This window comes from Argiope bruennichi, chromosome 2 (assembly GCF_947563725.1).
Source record: "Argiope bruennichi chromosome 2, qqArgBrue1.1, whole genome shotgun sequence".
Classification (NCBI taxonomy): domain Eukaryota; kingdom Metazoa; phylum Arthropoda; class Arachnida; order Araneae; family Araneidae; genus Argiope; species Argiope bruennichi.
In genome coordinates, this window is record NC_079152.1 from 98,498,107 (window position 1) to 98,515,253 (window position 17,147).

Here is a 17,147-nt window from a genome sequence, read left to right on the forward strand (position 1 = left end):
TATATATATATATATATATATATATATGTATGTATGTATGTATGTATATATATTACAATTTCCGCGAATTTTTGATGAGCTCATGGCAATAAAATGGAATTTACGTTGTTGGATATATTGTGACAATCAAGACTTATTGTATTACAATAGATAGAAATTTAAATAAATATCTATATACTAACAACTCTTCCTTTCTTTTTTTCTGGAAAATTTGTAAAGCGATTTTAAAGTTTTAATTTTATTAAAAAAACTTTCTGTCTGATTCAATTGCCTTATCATTTTATTTTGATATCTAACTAAATCGTTAATTCAACATACGAGCAATCAGGAAAAAATTAAATCGATGGGTTGGAAATGCAGAGTAATTAATTGATTATTGAATACCAGCGATGCTATAAAGATTTTTTTAACATTGAAATGAATAGTAATGAATTAGGACTAGAGTAAAGTACCAGAGAACGAAGTACTGAAGAGGTTTCACAGTAATTCTTCTTCTTTTGTTGTTGTTGTTGGAAGAAAGTTAAATTAAGAATGAAAACAATGTATTTTAAACTTGTAAAGCTCCATCGCTGAGGTTAGCATTGTACCAGCCGCATATTAGTATTTCCAGATATAATAATCAAAAGGTTTATATCATCTTACCCATATTCTGCTTTAAGGAAATCAAACGTTTTCTTGATAATTACGATGTCATCTACATCTAATGATGCAATAGTTTAAATTCCCTAAAAATGTTATATTTCGTTTAAGGGATGAAATATTCATGAATAATAAAATAGATTACAAACGGTACAAAAACAAATGAATCTTTAAAAATAGCTGTATGATATCCTTATATCCATGTTCATTCAAACTAAAATTCAACGCAAATAGGAAAAACGCGCCTAATATCCTGGAATGTTAATCGGTATGAAAGTGACATTGATTTAAAAGTAATCCTTGACTGCATGAGAGAAACCATAAGAAAATTTCGCCAGTTAATGAAATTGGCGAAGATTCATGAATGCAGTTTATAAATTTTTAAGGACTCAATACGGGATCACATTCAGGTATGGCTATAACAACACTACCTTGCGAAATTGATCGAGAATTGTCTTTTAAGGGCATTCCACTGCTGAGAGGCGGCCTGGAAGGAACGTTCGCTGCTCTTACGTGAGAATAATACTGATTATCCGGAGTCACTTCTTGGTAGTGATGACTTCGAGAATCTAAGTTCAGAACCACACAGTCTCTTTGCATTGTTTGACCAGACGTATCGCAGATTGTTTCTAACGAATGGAAGGAATCTGGATTGCCTTGTGGACGCGAAGTCGCTCTATAGCTATGCTTCCCAATAGGTAATGATCCTTTCTTGGGTAAACAATCATGACTGACACTTCGACCAGGTGAAGTTTTTAAAGGCGTGTTTGCTGTACCAGAAGTCTGATCATCTTCTCTAATAGTAGGAAGACATGGACTTGACGGCCAGTCTGAAAGACGTGAGAAATCAAGTGCCACATGTGACTCTTTATCTGTAGCAACATTTGGTGAAGATGGTGATCGTGTACCCAACTTTATCTTGTCGTAATTATGAATATCTTCAGAAGTTGACGATTTAATTTCCATTTCGACGACCGTTTCTTGAGAACAACTTGACGATACAGAGGCTTCATGATGACATTCTCTACTTTTATGAGTTTTGACATCTTCCATACTCACACACCGGGCTTTACATATCGTACTTGCTGTTGGAATAGTAGGAAGGCTACCTTTTCTGGTTTTTGGTGGGATTTGGTGAAATAGTCCTACGTTCTTCTCCGGGGGAGCAACATAATCAGTTTTGTCATTTTTCTCCGTCATTATTGTACCTTGGCGATTTTCCGGATTTATTAAGCTCGTATATGAAGAGGAATGGGGCACATTGGACGACATCCCAGCAGCAGCCCATTCGCGCACTGCACCAATGGTTTTGGACGAACTTTCTTCAATGAGACTATATTTTCGACCTGAGCGAGGATCGCCGAGTTCAGAAGTTTGATTCTTAGTCTGTACTGTATTTCGCATGCGCAGTACTTTATCCCAGGTAAGAGCTTCACCACTAGAATGACGTCTGCTGTTGCTTCCGCTTTGTAAGAGAACGTTTTCTTCAAATTGTTGTACTAACATCTGTACTTCCCAATCATTAGTATTTTTTTGTGTATCTTTGTTTATTTCTTGCAGGTCTTCTTCGGAAGGATTTACTGTGTCTATAAGACTTTCTGCTACTACTGGAAAGATGGGCTTTGAAACATTTAGCCAAGGGGCTTCTTCCATATCTGGTGGAGGCGGTGGAAACTCCAAACGCCATAATTCTTCCTGCTCTTCAGCTGTTGGATCCTGTGAAAATTTGCTCATGAGATTAAAGAATAAAATGTATAAAAATATATATCACTAAAGACGTAAAGCCTTTCATAGATAGCGAATATTGTTCGTAATTCAGGAACTAATTCTCACAACTGAAAATAGAAATTTTCTGCTTTTTTTTTCTCCAGAAAAATGGACCCTGTAAGTGTTATCTAACTTTAATTTTGGCAAGAAACTTTGCTATTTATTAAAATTTTATATAAACTTGACTTTTTTTTTTAAATGAGTGCATCAATTTGGAATGCAAATGCAAATTTTTAAGATTAAATAATCTGGAATATATACAAAATATCACATTATCACTTTAAAGAAGCATAGTGCTGAATTATGGGTAGTTAAAATTTAGATTTCATAATATTAAGATGGTTTTTCTCAATACGTTTTTAAATATAATTCGTCGAGTACAATAATGCTTGTTTTGTATTAAGCTATTACATATACAAATAAAAAAAATTTGACCTTTTCCATATTTAAAATAATATTTTATAAATTTAATTAATTATTATAGATATTAATATTAAGAATTTTTTTTAAAAATTCTGAATAGAAACAATATCAAAATTTTGTTGTCTATAAGAAAAAGCTGCAACTGAAATACTGATAAGTAATGGTGAAGATATACTGAACAATTTTAAAGAATTCAGAATACCGCTATTTCAACTCTTTACAGGTGATATAAAAGTTAAAGATTGATATAAAAGTTATCTTTTCCAATAATTTCAATATAAAAAGCAAAGATGAATCAAATAAGCGAATTACCAAACAAATTCGATATTTTTAGTAATCGAATGAAAGGAGTTTTATGCATAGTTAAATGATAAGAGTCGCAGGAAGTTCTGGGAAATTCTTAACTAATAGAATAATAATAAGAAAGGATTTAAAAAAAATAGTCTAGCGAAATACAAATAAATACATTGTAGTTTCATAATTATGAACAAAAATATGAACAAATAAAATTTAAAAAAATTACGAAATGATTAAATATTGGCATTAGAATTTAATGTAATGTCATCTGTAAAACTGAAATTTAAATTATAAGTTACTTGAATCTATTTCCCTAAATGTGATTCTTTCTTTTTAAAAAGCACGCGGATATAAATGTCACATAAATAATTTTTACAACCGATATTAATTTTCCTTTGATGAAAACTTAATCATAATAATTAAATAAGAAACATAATCGAAAATCGCAAAAATAGGGTTTATTTTATATTTTTATTTTTTTAAAAACATTTGATTTTGTTTATCAACAAATCTAAAAATAATTTTGATGAACTGTTTTTATTTTACATAAATAATTTCTGCCTTTATTTTAGGATATTGGAATTTTTCAAAAATTCCAATAAGATGTGAGAAATGATATAAGGAAATATCAAAACATCAATCTTTATAAACCTGGTTTTAGTTACTGAGAATTGATTTATGAATGATGAAATTAAGATAAAAAAGCTTTGTTTGCGTTGAGTTTTATTTTTTTAATTTCTTTTCCGTAAATGAAAATGAAATAAAATATTCATTTGGACAAATAATTTGGATTGTATTTTAGGCCATAAATATTTTAATAAATGATTAAGCATTTCAGTTAAAATGATCGAATAATTAATGAAATATAAATAGTTAAAGAAACAGTTATAAGAATGTTCTATTTTCAACACTTGTGTATGTTGATACAACCCCTTAGAATTTTTATTTTGTTTATCTCATGTTTTTTTTTTTGTGTGTGTGTTTAGAATTACCTAAAATTTCATATTCTTAATATAAAAATTAGTTTAAAAGAGGAAAATTGAGGTTTGCCATTCGTAGATAAAAAGGAAACAAACATAAAGACAGCCTTTGACATAAATGGGATTTACATGTTTTTAACGAAGATATAGTATTAAATGACTAATCATATTTCGATTAATTTTAGGGAATATAGTATTTGGAAGCTTTTTTTGACCGATTGTACAGTAAAACAAACATACAAACACAGTTTTAGAAAATCCGTCAATCTTGAAAATCGATGAATGGCACTCAAAAGCAGTTAATGCGAACATAAAATGTATCGTTCTTTTCCATGTTCTTAGATAATTCCCGCTTTTTAGATTAGTTCCCGATAAAAATATGTTTTACTAACAAACGACAGTTTTTGTTTTCTGCTCTTTCTTATAGTGAATTTCTAATTATAAAATATTTATTTGGGTCATTTTGTCACTTTTGGAAATCATATTAAAATTATTTAAAGGAGTTGTAAATTTAATTAAAAGTTGCAAGTTAAATTGAAAATTAATTCAATACAGATAAAAATATATTTTATTAACAAACGAAAATTTTTTTTCCTGCTTTTTCATATGTTGAATTTCTTATTATAAAATATTTATTGGAATATTTTATTACTGTTGGAACTATATTAAAATTATTTGGTTAAGTTGTAAATTTAATTAAAAGTTGTAAGTTAAATTGAAAATTAATTCAATTTCACTGCTATAAATCGAAATTATTACTCGCTTGTGTACATTTGTAAATAAGTCTGCTTTGCGATAAGTTGATACTTTTAGGTAGTAATATTTTATGTAGACTTATTAGTTTTAAATATGAAAAAAGAATGAATTTAATTTTTTAAGAATTAATCTCATTGTTATATCTAAATTCGAGGCAAATCCCTTTCATGCGGTAAGAAATGTTGTTTCAATAATGAATGCACATGCTGCCATCGTAATTTGGCAGAAATATCGAAGTTTGGAGTGCATAATTTATCGTATAGTTAAAAGTAATTTTGGACGTGTTTTTCTTAAAGATTTTGCAATTAGAATTATTTTTGCATTTCATAAATTTATTTTAGAACAATAATTTATGCTTTCAAATTAAACATTTTCTCGATTTTATTTTTTAACTCGCATTAAACTTATGAAATGATATGTTTTTTACGATTGGAATGTTAAAGAGATTCACCTAACTTTTGCAGTATATGAGTTTTTTTTTTTTTTCATGTTCATTATAACTATGGTTGCTTTTATTTGAAGGATTGTAAAGTGTTATTGTTTAACCTAAATATTTATTTGCATGTAGACATTTATAACCGAAAATATTCGCTTAAAATTACTCTTTAATTACAAAATTTTGGTACTGATATTTAATTTTTATAAGAAGCAACGACTTTATTTTAAATAAATATTTATTTATATTACCAAAAATAAAAATAATAACTGCAATTGAATTTTTATACTTTGATGAATAATCTAAATATGATTTTGAAAACTTTTTAAATTGTTGCTTTGATTCCTTACATTTCATACAGTTTCCACTTTATTAGCATATATTGCATTCAATTAGAGTAAAATATTGGTCAGTACACAATTTATCAACAAGTTATTAATTATTTCCACTTTTTTAAATTTTTATTGTATCTTTTCATGCGATTTAAATAATAAAGTGAAAATTTGTTTCCATTATCAGTACGACACGCTTCAAATGCTTTGAGATTTGTTTTCTAAATTAAAATTTTTTTTTTTATTACAGTTCTTCAATTTTTTTTTATCTGAGATAATGCGAATAATTAAGTAATCAAAATTATTATTTATTATAATATAAATATCAAATTAATTAATACTTAATAGTTTTTTAATTAAATAAAAAACTAATAATCGTGTATTATTTGTAGTTAAATTGGAGAAGTGCTGCTTCTCCCCCCCCCCCCCACCTCCAGGTGAGTTTCTGTCTCTAATATAATATATCTCTGAAAATGGATCCATGAAATTATATTTGTCCGTGTAGAATATGCCAAACACATTTTTTTAACCATTTACTAACTATTTTGTTATTCAGTAATTGACTACCTTTTCGGTGGCATTGTGCGGGTAATTAGCGCTTGGGGCAGAGTAGAATGTTTTCGCCTTCATTCGTCATTAGTGATTTGGTTAGTGTAAATGGTATTCAGGACGCTTTGTTATTTCTTCGACATTTCATGATACTTCACTTTAAAATGGGCGAAAAAACCGCATTAAAGTTTTAGCAATCTCCATCCTTTCTGCTACTGCATTTTTTGGGGGTGGGGGATATGCTTGTAATTGATCCCATCTTATTTAATTTTTTCGTTACATATTTTCTCCGTTTAATTTTAACTGTCTAATTACCTACTTAAGAAGAAAAGAAAATAAAATTAGAAATATGTGGTTTAGACAATGATGCATTTTTGGACTAGTACTTTGCAAAGTAGCACCTCACTTAATTGAAAATGACAAATTAGTATGTTACATTCTACTTTTGTTCCATATTCCATAGACAAGTTTATTTAAGTTAACAGAACCATATGAGGTTGCCTATGACTTAGTGAAATTATAATCACGGTAAAATATATACATTAAGTTTATTTTTCATTACAACAGTGGCATCGCTGGTGGAAGAAGGAAGCAAATAAATGAAAGAGAGATGATACAGAAAAAATAGACGCTGAAATTAAACAATTTGTTGAAAATAAAGATATTAAAATTTAAATTCTGTAAAAATAATTTTCATGATACTTGGAATATTAATATTACAACTTGCTAAATCAAATTTGAAAATGCGTATGACAGTCTATACTAGTAATAATTCAAGAAGCAGGTATATTCCCTCCCTGTTTTTTCGCTGCGGATCTTCAATGAAAATCTTTGAATTCATCAGGAAGACAATAAAGTAAAAATCAATAAAAAGGTATTTCTATTGTTCTTACTTTAAATTGGGAGGATATGTTCTAATTATTATTTCAAAAAAATCTGAAAAAGAAATTACAAGATTAGAATGGCAGATAGAGAAATTAAAAAAATTTCAGAAACACTGTCTACATTTTAAAATTTTTTCAAACGGGAGTAAATTTTTTTTGGATTTTCAAAACAAATTTAAATTTAATTACAGTTGTTATTCTATTGGATGGTGTCCCCTTAAATCATCAAAAATGATACCACGGTAAAATATATGCGAAAAATTATTCAAAAAGTCCTAAAAAATTAAATAAAAAAATTCTTGATTATATTTTGAAATTCGAGTTTAGAGATGCTAATTTAATATAAAAGCAGAATTTAAATTATTTAAAAATAATTTCTACGCTTCTTTATTTCCAGATGTTAGCTCCTTGCCAAATCAACGGAAAAGTAAAAATTTTCCTTCTCACAAGAAAAAAAAAAAAAAAAAAAACCTTCTTTTTTGCCGCGGATCAGTAAAGATAATCTATGAACACAAGAGAAAATTAATTAATTAAAAATCATTGCAATATTTTTTGATAATTCTTATTTTAAGTTAGAGAGAAATGTTCAAATAATGATTTTAAAAAATTTAATAAAAGAAAAAGGAATTCGAACCTTGATTGCAGAATTTTCGTTTTAATTCTTAAATATTTTAAAGTTATTTTTGAGACTATTTTTAAACCTTTCTCTAAATTCTGTAAATTACTCCAGAAATGCAAAGCAATTTTTTTAGAGCAACAATTGTTTGTTCTCTTGATGGTACAGTTGATTTTTCTCTCTGCAATCATAAGATATCACGATCAAAAGTGTGTAAAAAAAATCATCCGCAATAACACAAAGTATTAAATAATTTCTCTACATTAAAATTTACATTCGGGCTTCGAGATGAACTGAGTCATCTTTATAATTACCTGTATACTAGGTTTTAAAGCTGTTAGTCTCTTAAGAGTATAAGCTATTCAGTTTAAAATATTATATTCGATCAGTGAATTTACTTTTGGGTGTTTTTATCCCATTCAAAATCAATTAATAAAAGATTCCTTCATTTTTTTTTGAAAATCAGTCTTCCAGTTTTGGGATATAACAAACCATTATTCAGGCAACTAAAGTTCGACGAAAAGAATATATTCGCATAAGTTTAATATTAAATCTTGTCTATTTACGATTGCTCTACTAATTTTTATATTTAGTCTAGATACCTTGCTGAAGTTTATTAATCATTTTGAAGTATCTTTGATACTTAGTTTTTTTAATGATTACAATCAGAGTCATGCTGAATTTGAAAGCACTATAATTTGTATTCATATTAAATGTTTTAAATATATTCGCACTTTTCACTATTAACCTGTTCGTCGTCCGGTACGCGTCTAGCGCGTTCAAGTGAAATTTCTCCAGGGCGGGGCGGTCATAACGCACTTCAAGCGTTCTTCTACATTTTAAAACTTTTAAATGTTTAAAAGCTTTGTAAATGTTTACTTGTTTGAGTTTTAAATTTTGTTTGTTCTAATGCGGCGAAAAATAGAGGAAAAGCAGAAATTTTCGCCGACAGGAGAGGACGACGAAAGGGTTAAATCCCCTACTGAAGAGTGAATGATTTCCTATAATTAAAGAAGTCATATTGAATTTTGATTATGGAATTTTTTTAAAAGTTTGTTTAAGTTTTTTTTTAAGTTGGTTAAGTTTAAAGTTGTTAGAAGTTTCAAAATACCGTAAAAATACAAAGATTTAAGGGTTTCAAACACAAAATACATACTACTTTTTCCAGCTCGAGGCATAAAGATAGAAGCAAAGTAATTGAATCTTTAGGACCTGCTAAGTAATGGAAGTTCATAGAAACTATCAATGAAAATTGAAAGATGCTTTCTTTATAAATGTAGAGAATAACTTTTTTTTTCAGAGACAGGATAGCAAAACACGAGCTTTAATTGAATTAGAAAATTTTGTCTCTTAATATGATTCTTCATGTGGGGATCTATGTAACTCATGTATATTTTCAACGATATTCTACCCAATTTAATTTTAAAATCTGCATCTTTTTTATTTATTGCTTGTTTTCCTGTGTGTGTGAGAGAGAGACAGTATGCAATGAGATGTTAGATGATAGTTGCACTTATTTTGTTATGTCATAGTGACGTCATGCAAAGTGACTTCACTTAATTTCTTACCTCATCTAACATCTACCTGCACGTTGTCTACAACGATGTTGAGAAGTTTAAATAGGTTTGTTTCTTTCACAACATATTCTAAAACGAAATTGTAAAATTAAATGAATTATTAAGATTAGATTTTAAATTTTCGGTTCCTTCGGAAATTTATTATTCAAAAGTTTATAAAATCATGCAATATGATCTGCTTTGATTATTTTCTAATCTGCTGACCTATTCCATTTGTGCATTATTATTAAAATATTTGCACTATGTATTATTATTAATTGAATATTTCCTATACCATTAGTTTTGATTTATCAGGTACTTCAAAAATTTATAAATGAAATATTTATTGAGTCAGGAAAGTAAATCAATTTGGACTTTCTTCCAAACTATTTATATAGATTTAGTATTATGAATTATTGTTATTATAAACTGAGACATTCTTGCACAATTTATTAAAATTTTTAGATACTTAAAAAACTTATAATTGAGAATATAAAATACTTTAAATAGATCAATTTGAAGCTTTCTTATTAATTGTTTATGTACAACAAGTGTATGTTAATTTTTTTAAAAAAATAATGTATAATTATATTTTAAGATATTCTGTATGAAGCAGGAACCTAGTCATTATTTCAAAACGAATATATTACAAAGGAATGATAGTTAAAGGTAAATTATTTTAATGTTTAATCTTCTCTATATTATTGAAAACATTATTAACTATAACTAAACCTGTGTTTCATCGTCGAGAGACATGCTTTTGGGTTCAAGTTTTCTACGAATGCTAACTTGAGTGGGCCAAGATTTCCGCTGGAATCTTAATCGATCCCTAAGAGCTAATACTTCTTCGTCTTCTAGATCTCTTTCTTCACCATCTGGTGGAATTTCATAGTCTTCTAAAGGTTCAGACTGAAAAAAAAGGAGTAAGTAATTTTTGATATTTTATTTGTTTATCATTGTAAAACAAAAATATCTATCTCTACATAAAGGTAATCTTTATATGTATGTTCTTTGTAGATTAAAAATCTACGAGAATCTCTATCTAATCTAAATCTATGAGATTCTGAGAAAAACTTAGAATCTCAGATAAATATATGAGAATACTGTTGTAGAAACTGATGGATCTTTAATTTTTTTTCTTCTGAATAGTAGAGATAGATAGAGAGAGAGAGAGAGAGAGAAAGAGAGATAGGCAAAAAAAAAAATGACGAAATATTTTTAAAAAGTGAATAATTGAAATTTACTTCTTTTCTTGATCCGTGTAAGTCTTCTTTAATTTCCGAGACTGAGATAGAGGATGCTCCTAAGCTGGACACTTCTTCAAAAGACTCCCAAGGCTGAGTTTCCTATACAGAAAGAAAATGCACAAATTTTATTTTTAATTGATTTATCATTTATTTTACGTCTTTCGAAAAGTATTTATAAATTTGTAGAAAATTAGTGCAATTGAAAATTTTGGAGAACATTTTCAAATTTCATCTGCTTTTAGTTAAATTACTGCAATTTACTTTTCATTAATTTAATTACTTTTTAAAGTTATAAGTAAGAATTAAGTAACTAATTTAAATGGTAATGCGTCCAACAAGAAAAAAAACCATGTTTTCATCTTATGGAATTCAATTTTGATTGATGATAGAAAATTCAGTTTTAAAGGAGTCTATTTTATTCATCAAGAAAATAAGAAATGATCATATATTTCAAATTTTTAAACAGCATACAGCCATGCGATTCGCAAAAATGTAATAATTAAGGGATTACAACTTTAACGTTCACTTATACTATCAGTTATTAATTTCCAACAACTTAAAAAAATTATATTTTAGGAAAATGGTACATTACATTAAAAAAATTATAAGTTATAAAAAATAATCATTTTAGTTTTATCAAAAATGAAAGCCTAGTAAATTTTTTGCCAAGTAAATTTTTTTTCTCGTTAATTTGTAATAATAAAAAGTAGTTTATTCTTTCGATATTATTAATTTATAAAATGATTCAAATATTATTACTAGTTGAAAAGTATTAATAGATTTGCAAGTTTCAGAGATTGATATTTTTATATATTTTAACATATTTAAAGAAGCTATAAATAAATAAATTAAATAAATAAAACAAGAACCAGCAGTTTTTGTTTGTTTTGTTTATATAACTAATTACGTGATACTTTTTTTTTCGTATATCGAGCATAAAATATTCAAAATACAATTGAAATATTCGAATTATTATTTATATATAATAGTCATATCATTCTTCTACTGTTCTTAATTTTCACTAAAAGTTTTGAAACTATATCAGTGCTGAAGAAAAAGGAAAAATAACTTATGAAAAACCACGATTAATAAAGTTAATGATACTAATGATTTTCAAATAATTTTAACTTTATAACAAATAAAATTTATTTGTAGGTCTCGAACTTTTCAGAAAATTTTTTATATTACTCTTTGCTGTTTTTTCTTTTTCTTTTTATATTTGAAGAAATAATAACTTTTATTGTGTTATCGATAAGAGTTGGATATTTTCTATCAACTTTGCTACAGAAAGAATTCGAAGAATATATAAATAAACTTTACCTCAGCTTTAGACATCAGCTTTTTAATGAAATTATTTTTGTTGCTTTGGTTTTGCTTTAAAATTTCATTTTCTTTCAGCAAATCTTGTTGCTGTTCCAGCTGAAATCATAAAAGGCATAAATTATTTTCTAAAAATATGGTTTCATTTAAATTTGAGAAATATATATTTGCTATCATAATTTTTAATAAAAAACTAGAATACAAATGCAATTCAAGAGATGTAGGAATTATTGTGATTTTAAAACATGTACAGTTATTGATGTAAAACTTGTATATTTTTAAAATCCTTTTAGTTATTAAATAATAACTAAAAATTATTATCCTTTTTAAACTTGCATATTTGTAAAAGAAATTTTACAAAATGATAGATTTCAGATACATGAGTTTAGAAATTTGATTTTATAAAATTTATTTAAATTACTTAGAACTTTCTAAGCAGATGCTTCTATAAATTTTCTATATAGTAGATTCCTAATTATCTGGCTTAATGTAACGGAAAAGCCAGTGGAATAACAACAGCACCAACAAAAAAACAACAACTAAAAAGCAAGAAAAAAAAAACATGAAGAGGCTGTAGTTTAAAATCTGTACACGTCTTATTCCATCATTCAAAAACTCCTTTTTTTTATACTTATTCATATATTATGATAGTACAGATTTTTCCATAAATGTTTGTCACATATTGTTTAAAACATCTTAAAAGTTTGTTTAAAAACAACAAAAATACCCCCCCCCCCAAGAATAAAAGATTTTATATGTTTTACGACAGTATTTTATAATGTCTAACTTAAATACAGGAAGCACACATTCACATACAGTATGCAGCATGGATACATACATTTTTAAAATGAACGTCAGTGGTATCTTGACAAAAAATAAAACAGTCCTCATTTCATTATGAAGAATTAATATTTTTTTTTTTTTATAAAGTCAGATAATCACGAGACAGAAATTCGACATTATCCTAGATTTGCGACATATAAAAATTCTATGTTAGATTTCTTACCGAGTATGCCTTTATCACAGTTTGCAGCTCGGTGACCATTTTGGTCAAGTAGCTTCTTAATGCCTGGTCTGATTCTGATTCGTTTGTGCTTGTTGCTGGTATATTTATGTGCTCCAAAGCAGATCCGATTATCTGAAACATCAAACAAAAGTATTTTTTAATGCAGTCTTTACATTATCTAAAATTGTGGCCAATTTGAATTTTCTATAAAAATACTAACAGACAATACTAACAGCATAGATTAAACACTAATATAGTTAGCGCCGGTGACGTATTATTTGTATGTGAGCTTTACTGAAAGTTTGAGGGCAATTTGCTCGAGATTGGTTGGCTATTGCGCTTTAATATTTTAATGAATGAGCATCTTAAGGTATGCTATAACTATATTAAATCTCATCCCGAACTCCATTTTAAGATGATAAATGAAATGCCCTCCACTTGTCAGTTGGTCTAATTTTGGAGGCAACACGATGATCAATCATATGATACTCACTTTTGACCAACATTGATTGATATAAATAGATATATTGTTTTGGTTTGAATTACTTCTATAAGATAGTGTGATACCCCATATGAGAGAAAACAAGAATTCTTATTCGCTCCTTTTTATGGCATTTTATATAGTAGTAGCAGGAAGGTCCAGTTACTAAATAAAAAAAAATGAAACTGAATGTTTAAATTTATACGATATTATACGATGTGATACCAAATGAACTGTTGCCACAGAAATTGCAATGTTGATATATTTTGGAATTAAAAATGGACATCTGATGTGAAAAATATTTATCTTGCTAATAAGGAATCTTAAAAAATTATACTTATAATTAAATTAGTTTTAAAAAAGGATTTTAATAACTAAAATGTCTATTCTTTAATTATTGTTAACCTTTAAAATTAAAAGGTTAAATAAAAATGTTCTTTTTAAAAAAAATTACTTATGTACTAAAACTTCTACAACATGCATAGAAATTTTATACATTTTTCCTAAAAAGAAATAGATTTCCCAGATTTATTCATTTTATAATAAAATAAGAAAACAGTTCTTTTATAATCTTGAAAGCTCCGCTATTTAGTACATTCCTGTATTCCTAAATTTATATCTTCATATAATAAAGATGAATGTATGTATGCCTACTGGCGATCTGCAGGCCAAATCGTTTGAGCTGAAGCTGCCAAACTTTACTCATACATACTTTAGAGCATGGGTATGTGCAGCTTGGAGCGGTTTTTTTTAGAAAAAATTAATTATAATTATAATTAATTAAAAATTAAGCAAAATTTTGGAGTTTTTTTTTTCTGCTATAACTTCAGAAAATATTAAAGAACAAAATAGCAATATAGCATTTTCATAGCAATTTAAAATTCAAGATAAAATCTTGTTAGTGCTATAAATTCTTTCTATTAAATGTCTTAAATTTAAAATTAATCTACAAATTTATTTAAGCATATTGAGCAATATATATGAAATATATTGTCCAAAAATATATTTCACAAAATAAAAAAAAATTTAACCTATAAGAAAACATTATGCATGCATGAAAAAAAAGTTTTTATCAACTTTTTGTCATCATCCCGACAAAAGATTACATTAAATCTCACTGCAAACTAAAATCTAGAAAAGTGTAACATTTAGAAGACATCTGTATGAAATGAAATAAATATTATATATTATACTTTCTGGAAAAATAATTGTAAGAAAACGTTTTCTGTGACCTTTTAAAATATCTATATTAATTATTCAATGCTTTTTGTATTGTTTAGGGAAAATATAGTTTATATATACAAGATATCCGCTCTGATTGATATATATTGATATTAATAGATATATATATATATCTAATAGGAAAAGTTATTTAAATATAGTAAATAATTATATTTTATGAAGTTTGAATCAATAAATATTCTGATAATTGCAAATTTTAAACTTTTATACATGCCCTTAGTTATGAGTTATATTTAATTAAATAATCTTGAGACAGTATCGTTTCATATAAAAAAATTCCACTCTTTTGAGATTAAAATTGACCAAGTTATGAAAGTTTGAATATTGGTGTCGTACAAAAACGCGCGATTTTAAACCACACCATTGACCTTGTCAAAGAAAATGTGCCGATCACCATCCGGGATTGCCCCACAGCTGATTAATCTAAAATGATGAAGTTATTGATTGTCCTAAAATAGTGATATTCAAAACCTCATGAATAGATCAAATATTGGGCGAAGAAAATAGAAACGGTTTTGATTTAAAAGTTAGAGTTTTACGAAAATTTTACTGAATATTATTAATAGGACCGAAGAAATATATAAAATTTGGACTGAAATTTTTTTTTCAGAAATACACTTATTGTCTGAAATGATATAAAATAAAATTATTTACGTCATTTAATTCCTTTTGAAAATAAAATTCACAATCATATTTTATATTGAATCAGAGATATTTTATTTAATAATTCTTTAAGATATTGCTCAAATTATATAAAAAAATATTCCGTAGTGCACATAAGACTTCCATACTGAACAATTCTATTTTCTGTACTCCGATTTTTGAAATAGTATGCTTGCTTCTAGCAAAAAGTTTTTGTATTAATTGAAGTTTAATCACTTCTGTTTCAAATTAGAAGTTCAAATTTCAGGGGAGATGAAGGAAAATTAGAGAAATACATAGTACATTAAACACAAAGATGTTAGGGTTCTTATATAACTATGATAAGTTATATAAGTTATATATGACCATAAAAACTTGTAACTTTAAATATTTTGAAGAAGCTATTAAGACCATGATTAGAAAATATTAAATCGAATATTTTATCTACTATTAATATTTTCAAACTAGGGGGTTAGCATTGGCGGCTAGTTATTAATAATATCATATTTATGTTCATTATATTATCATTTTAAACAATTATATGTACAATAGAAAAATATAACCAATTATTAAATTGTGTTTTGCAATTGTGTATATAACAATTATCATTCAAACTATTTCTGTCCATACAATGTGAAACAATGTCCGTTGTATTCATATTGCATTATCATCTTAAACAAAATAGATGTACAATAGAAAAAAATATAACTAATTATTGAATCGAATTTTGTGAATAAATTGTAAAACATTTATCAGTCAAACTATTTCTATCCGGGCAAATAGGAAACATTGTCCATTGTATAAGTACAGTAGTATTAATTTAAACAAAATAGATGCACGATAGAAAAAATATAACCAATTATTAAATTGTGTTTTGCGAATAACATTATATAGCAATTATCATTCAAACTATTTCTGTCCATACAATGGGAAACAATGCCCGTTGTATTCATATTGTATTATCATCTTAAACAAAATAGATGTACAATAGAAAAAATATAACTAATTATTGAATCGAGTTTTGAGAATAACATTGTATAACAATTATTAGTCAAACTATTTCTGTGCGGGTAATATGAAACAATGTCTATTGTATAAGCACTGTAGTATCACTTTAAGCAAAATAGATGTACGATAGAATAACAAATTATTGAATCGCGTTTCGTGAATAACATTGTATAACAATTATTAGTCAAACTGTTTCTGTGCGGGTAATATGAAACAATGTCTATTGTATAAGCACAGTATTATCACTTTAAGCAAAATAGATGTACGATAGAATAACAAATTATTGAATCGAGTTTTGTGAATAACATTGTATAACAATTATTAGTCAAACTATTTCTGTCCGGGCAATATGAAACAATGTCTATTGTATAAGCACAGTAGTATCACTTTAAGCGAAATAGATGTACGATAGAAAAAATATAACAAATTATTCAATTGAGCTATGTAAATAACATTGTATAACCATTATCAGTCAAATGTATTCCCGTCAAAAAGGCAAAAATAACATTTATTTTAGCTTCCATTTGCATCTGCATCTTTTGATCGTCGATCGAAATCAGTAAATTTTATCACAGCTTTAAAATTTATGAGCCCAGAGAGAGAAGAGAGAGAGAGAGAGAGAGAGAGTTTTCAGTGTCAATTCGAATTCCCATCGACGAAAACTAATTACCTCGGTTTGACACTCAGTGCTTTTGACGAAGGGGTCCTCTGCCAGGACTGAGTTTTCATCCGAGTCCTCTCGAACAGCCATCATGCGGCTCAAGCGCCCTTTCGGGGGTGAGGTTGATTTCTGCAAAACGGAATCAGTTAGTGCTTTTCTAATCTATTCAAAGCATTTGCTGACAGAACATTTTACAAATCGTTTGCATTCAATCATGGCGCATCGTTAATTCAGTTTTTATTGTTTTCAGTATATCACGATTTCGAATTATTGAATCAAAGACAATTGTCAGTAAAATCAAAGTT

The 17,147-nt window shown here is 27.1% G+C and overlaps 1 protein-coding gene across 1 annotated transcript in view; it reads right to left on the reverse strand.

Moving 5' to 3' along the window:
* Positions 1 to 1,020: 1,020 nt before the first annotated feature.
* Positions 1,021 to 17,147, reverse strand: part of LOC129962263 (uncharacterized) — a 74,024-nt gene continuing 57,897 nt past the window's right edge. Inside the window, exons 21-25 of the mRNA XM_056076008.1 lie at positions 16,852 to 16,971; positions 12,809 to 12,940; positions 10,480 to 10,581; positions 9,968 to 10,144; positions 1,021 to 2,355 (exon numbers count right to left, since the gene is read on the reverse strand). Of these exons, the coding sequence (XP_055931983.1) occupies positions 1,021 to 2,355; positions 9,968 to 10,144; positions 10,480 to 10,581; positions 12,809 to 12,940; positions 16,852 to 16,971 (1,866 nt within the window). The remainder of the gene's footprint in view (positions 2,356 to 9,967; positions 10,145 to 10,479; positions 10,582 to 12,808; positions 12,941 to 16,851; positions 16,972 to 17,147) is intronic.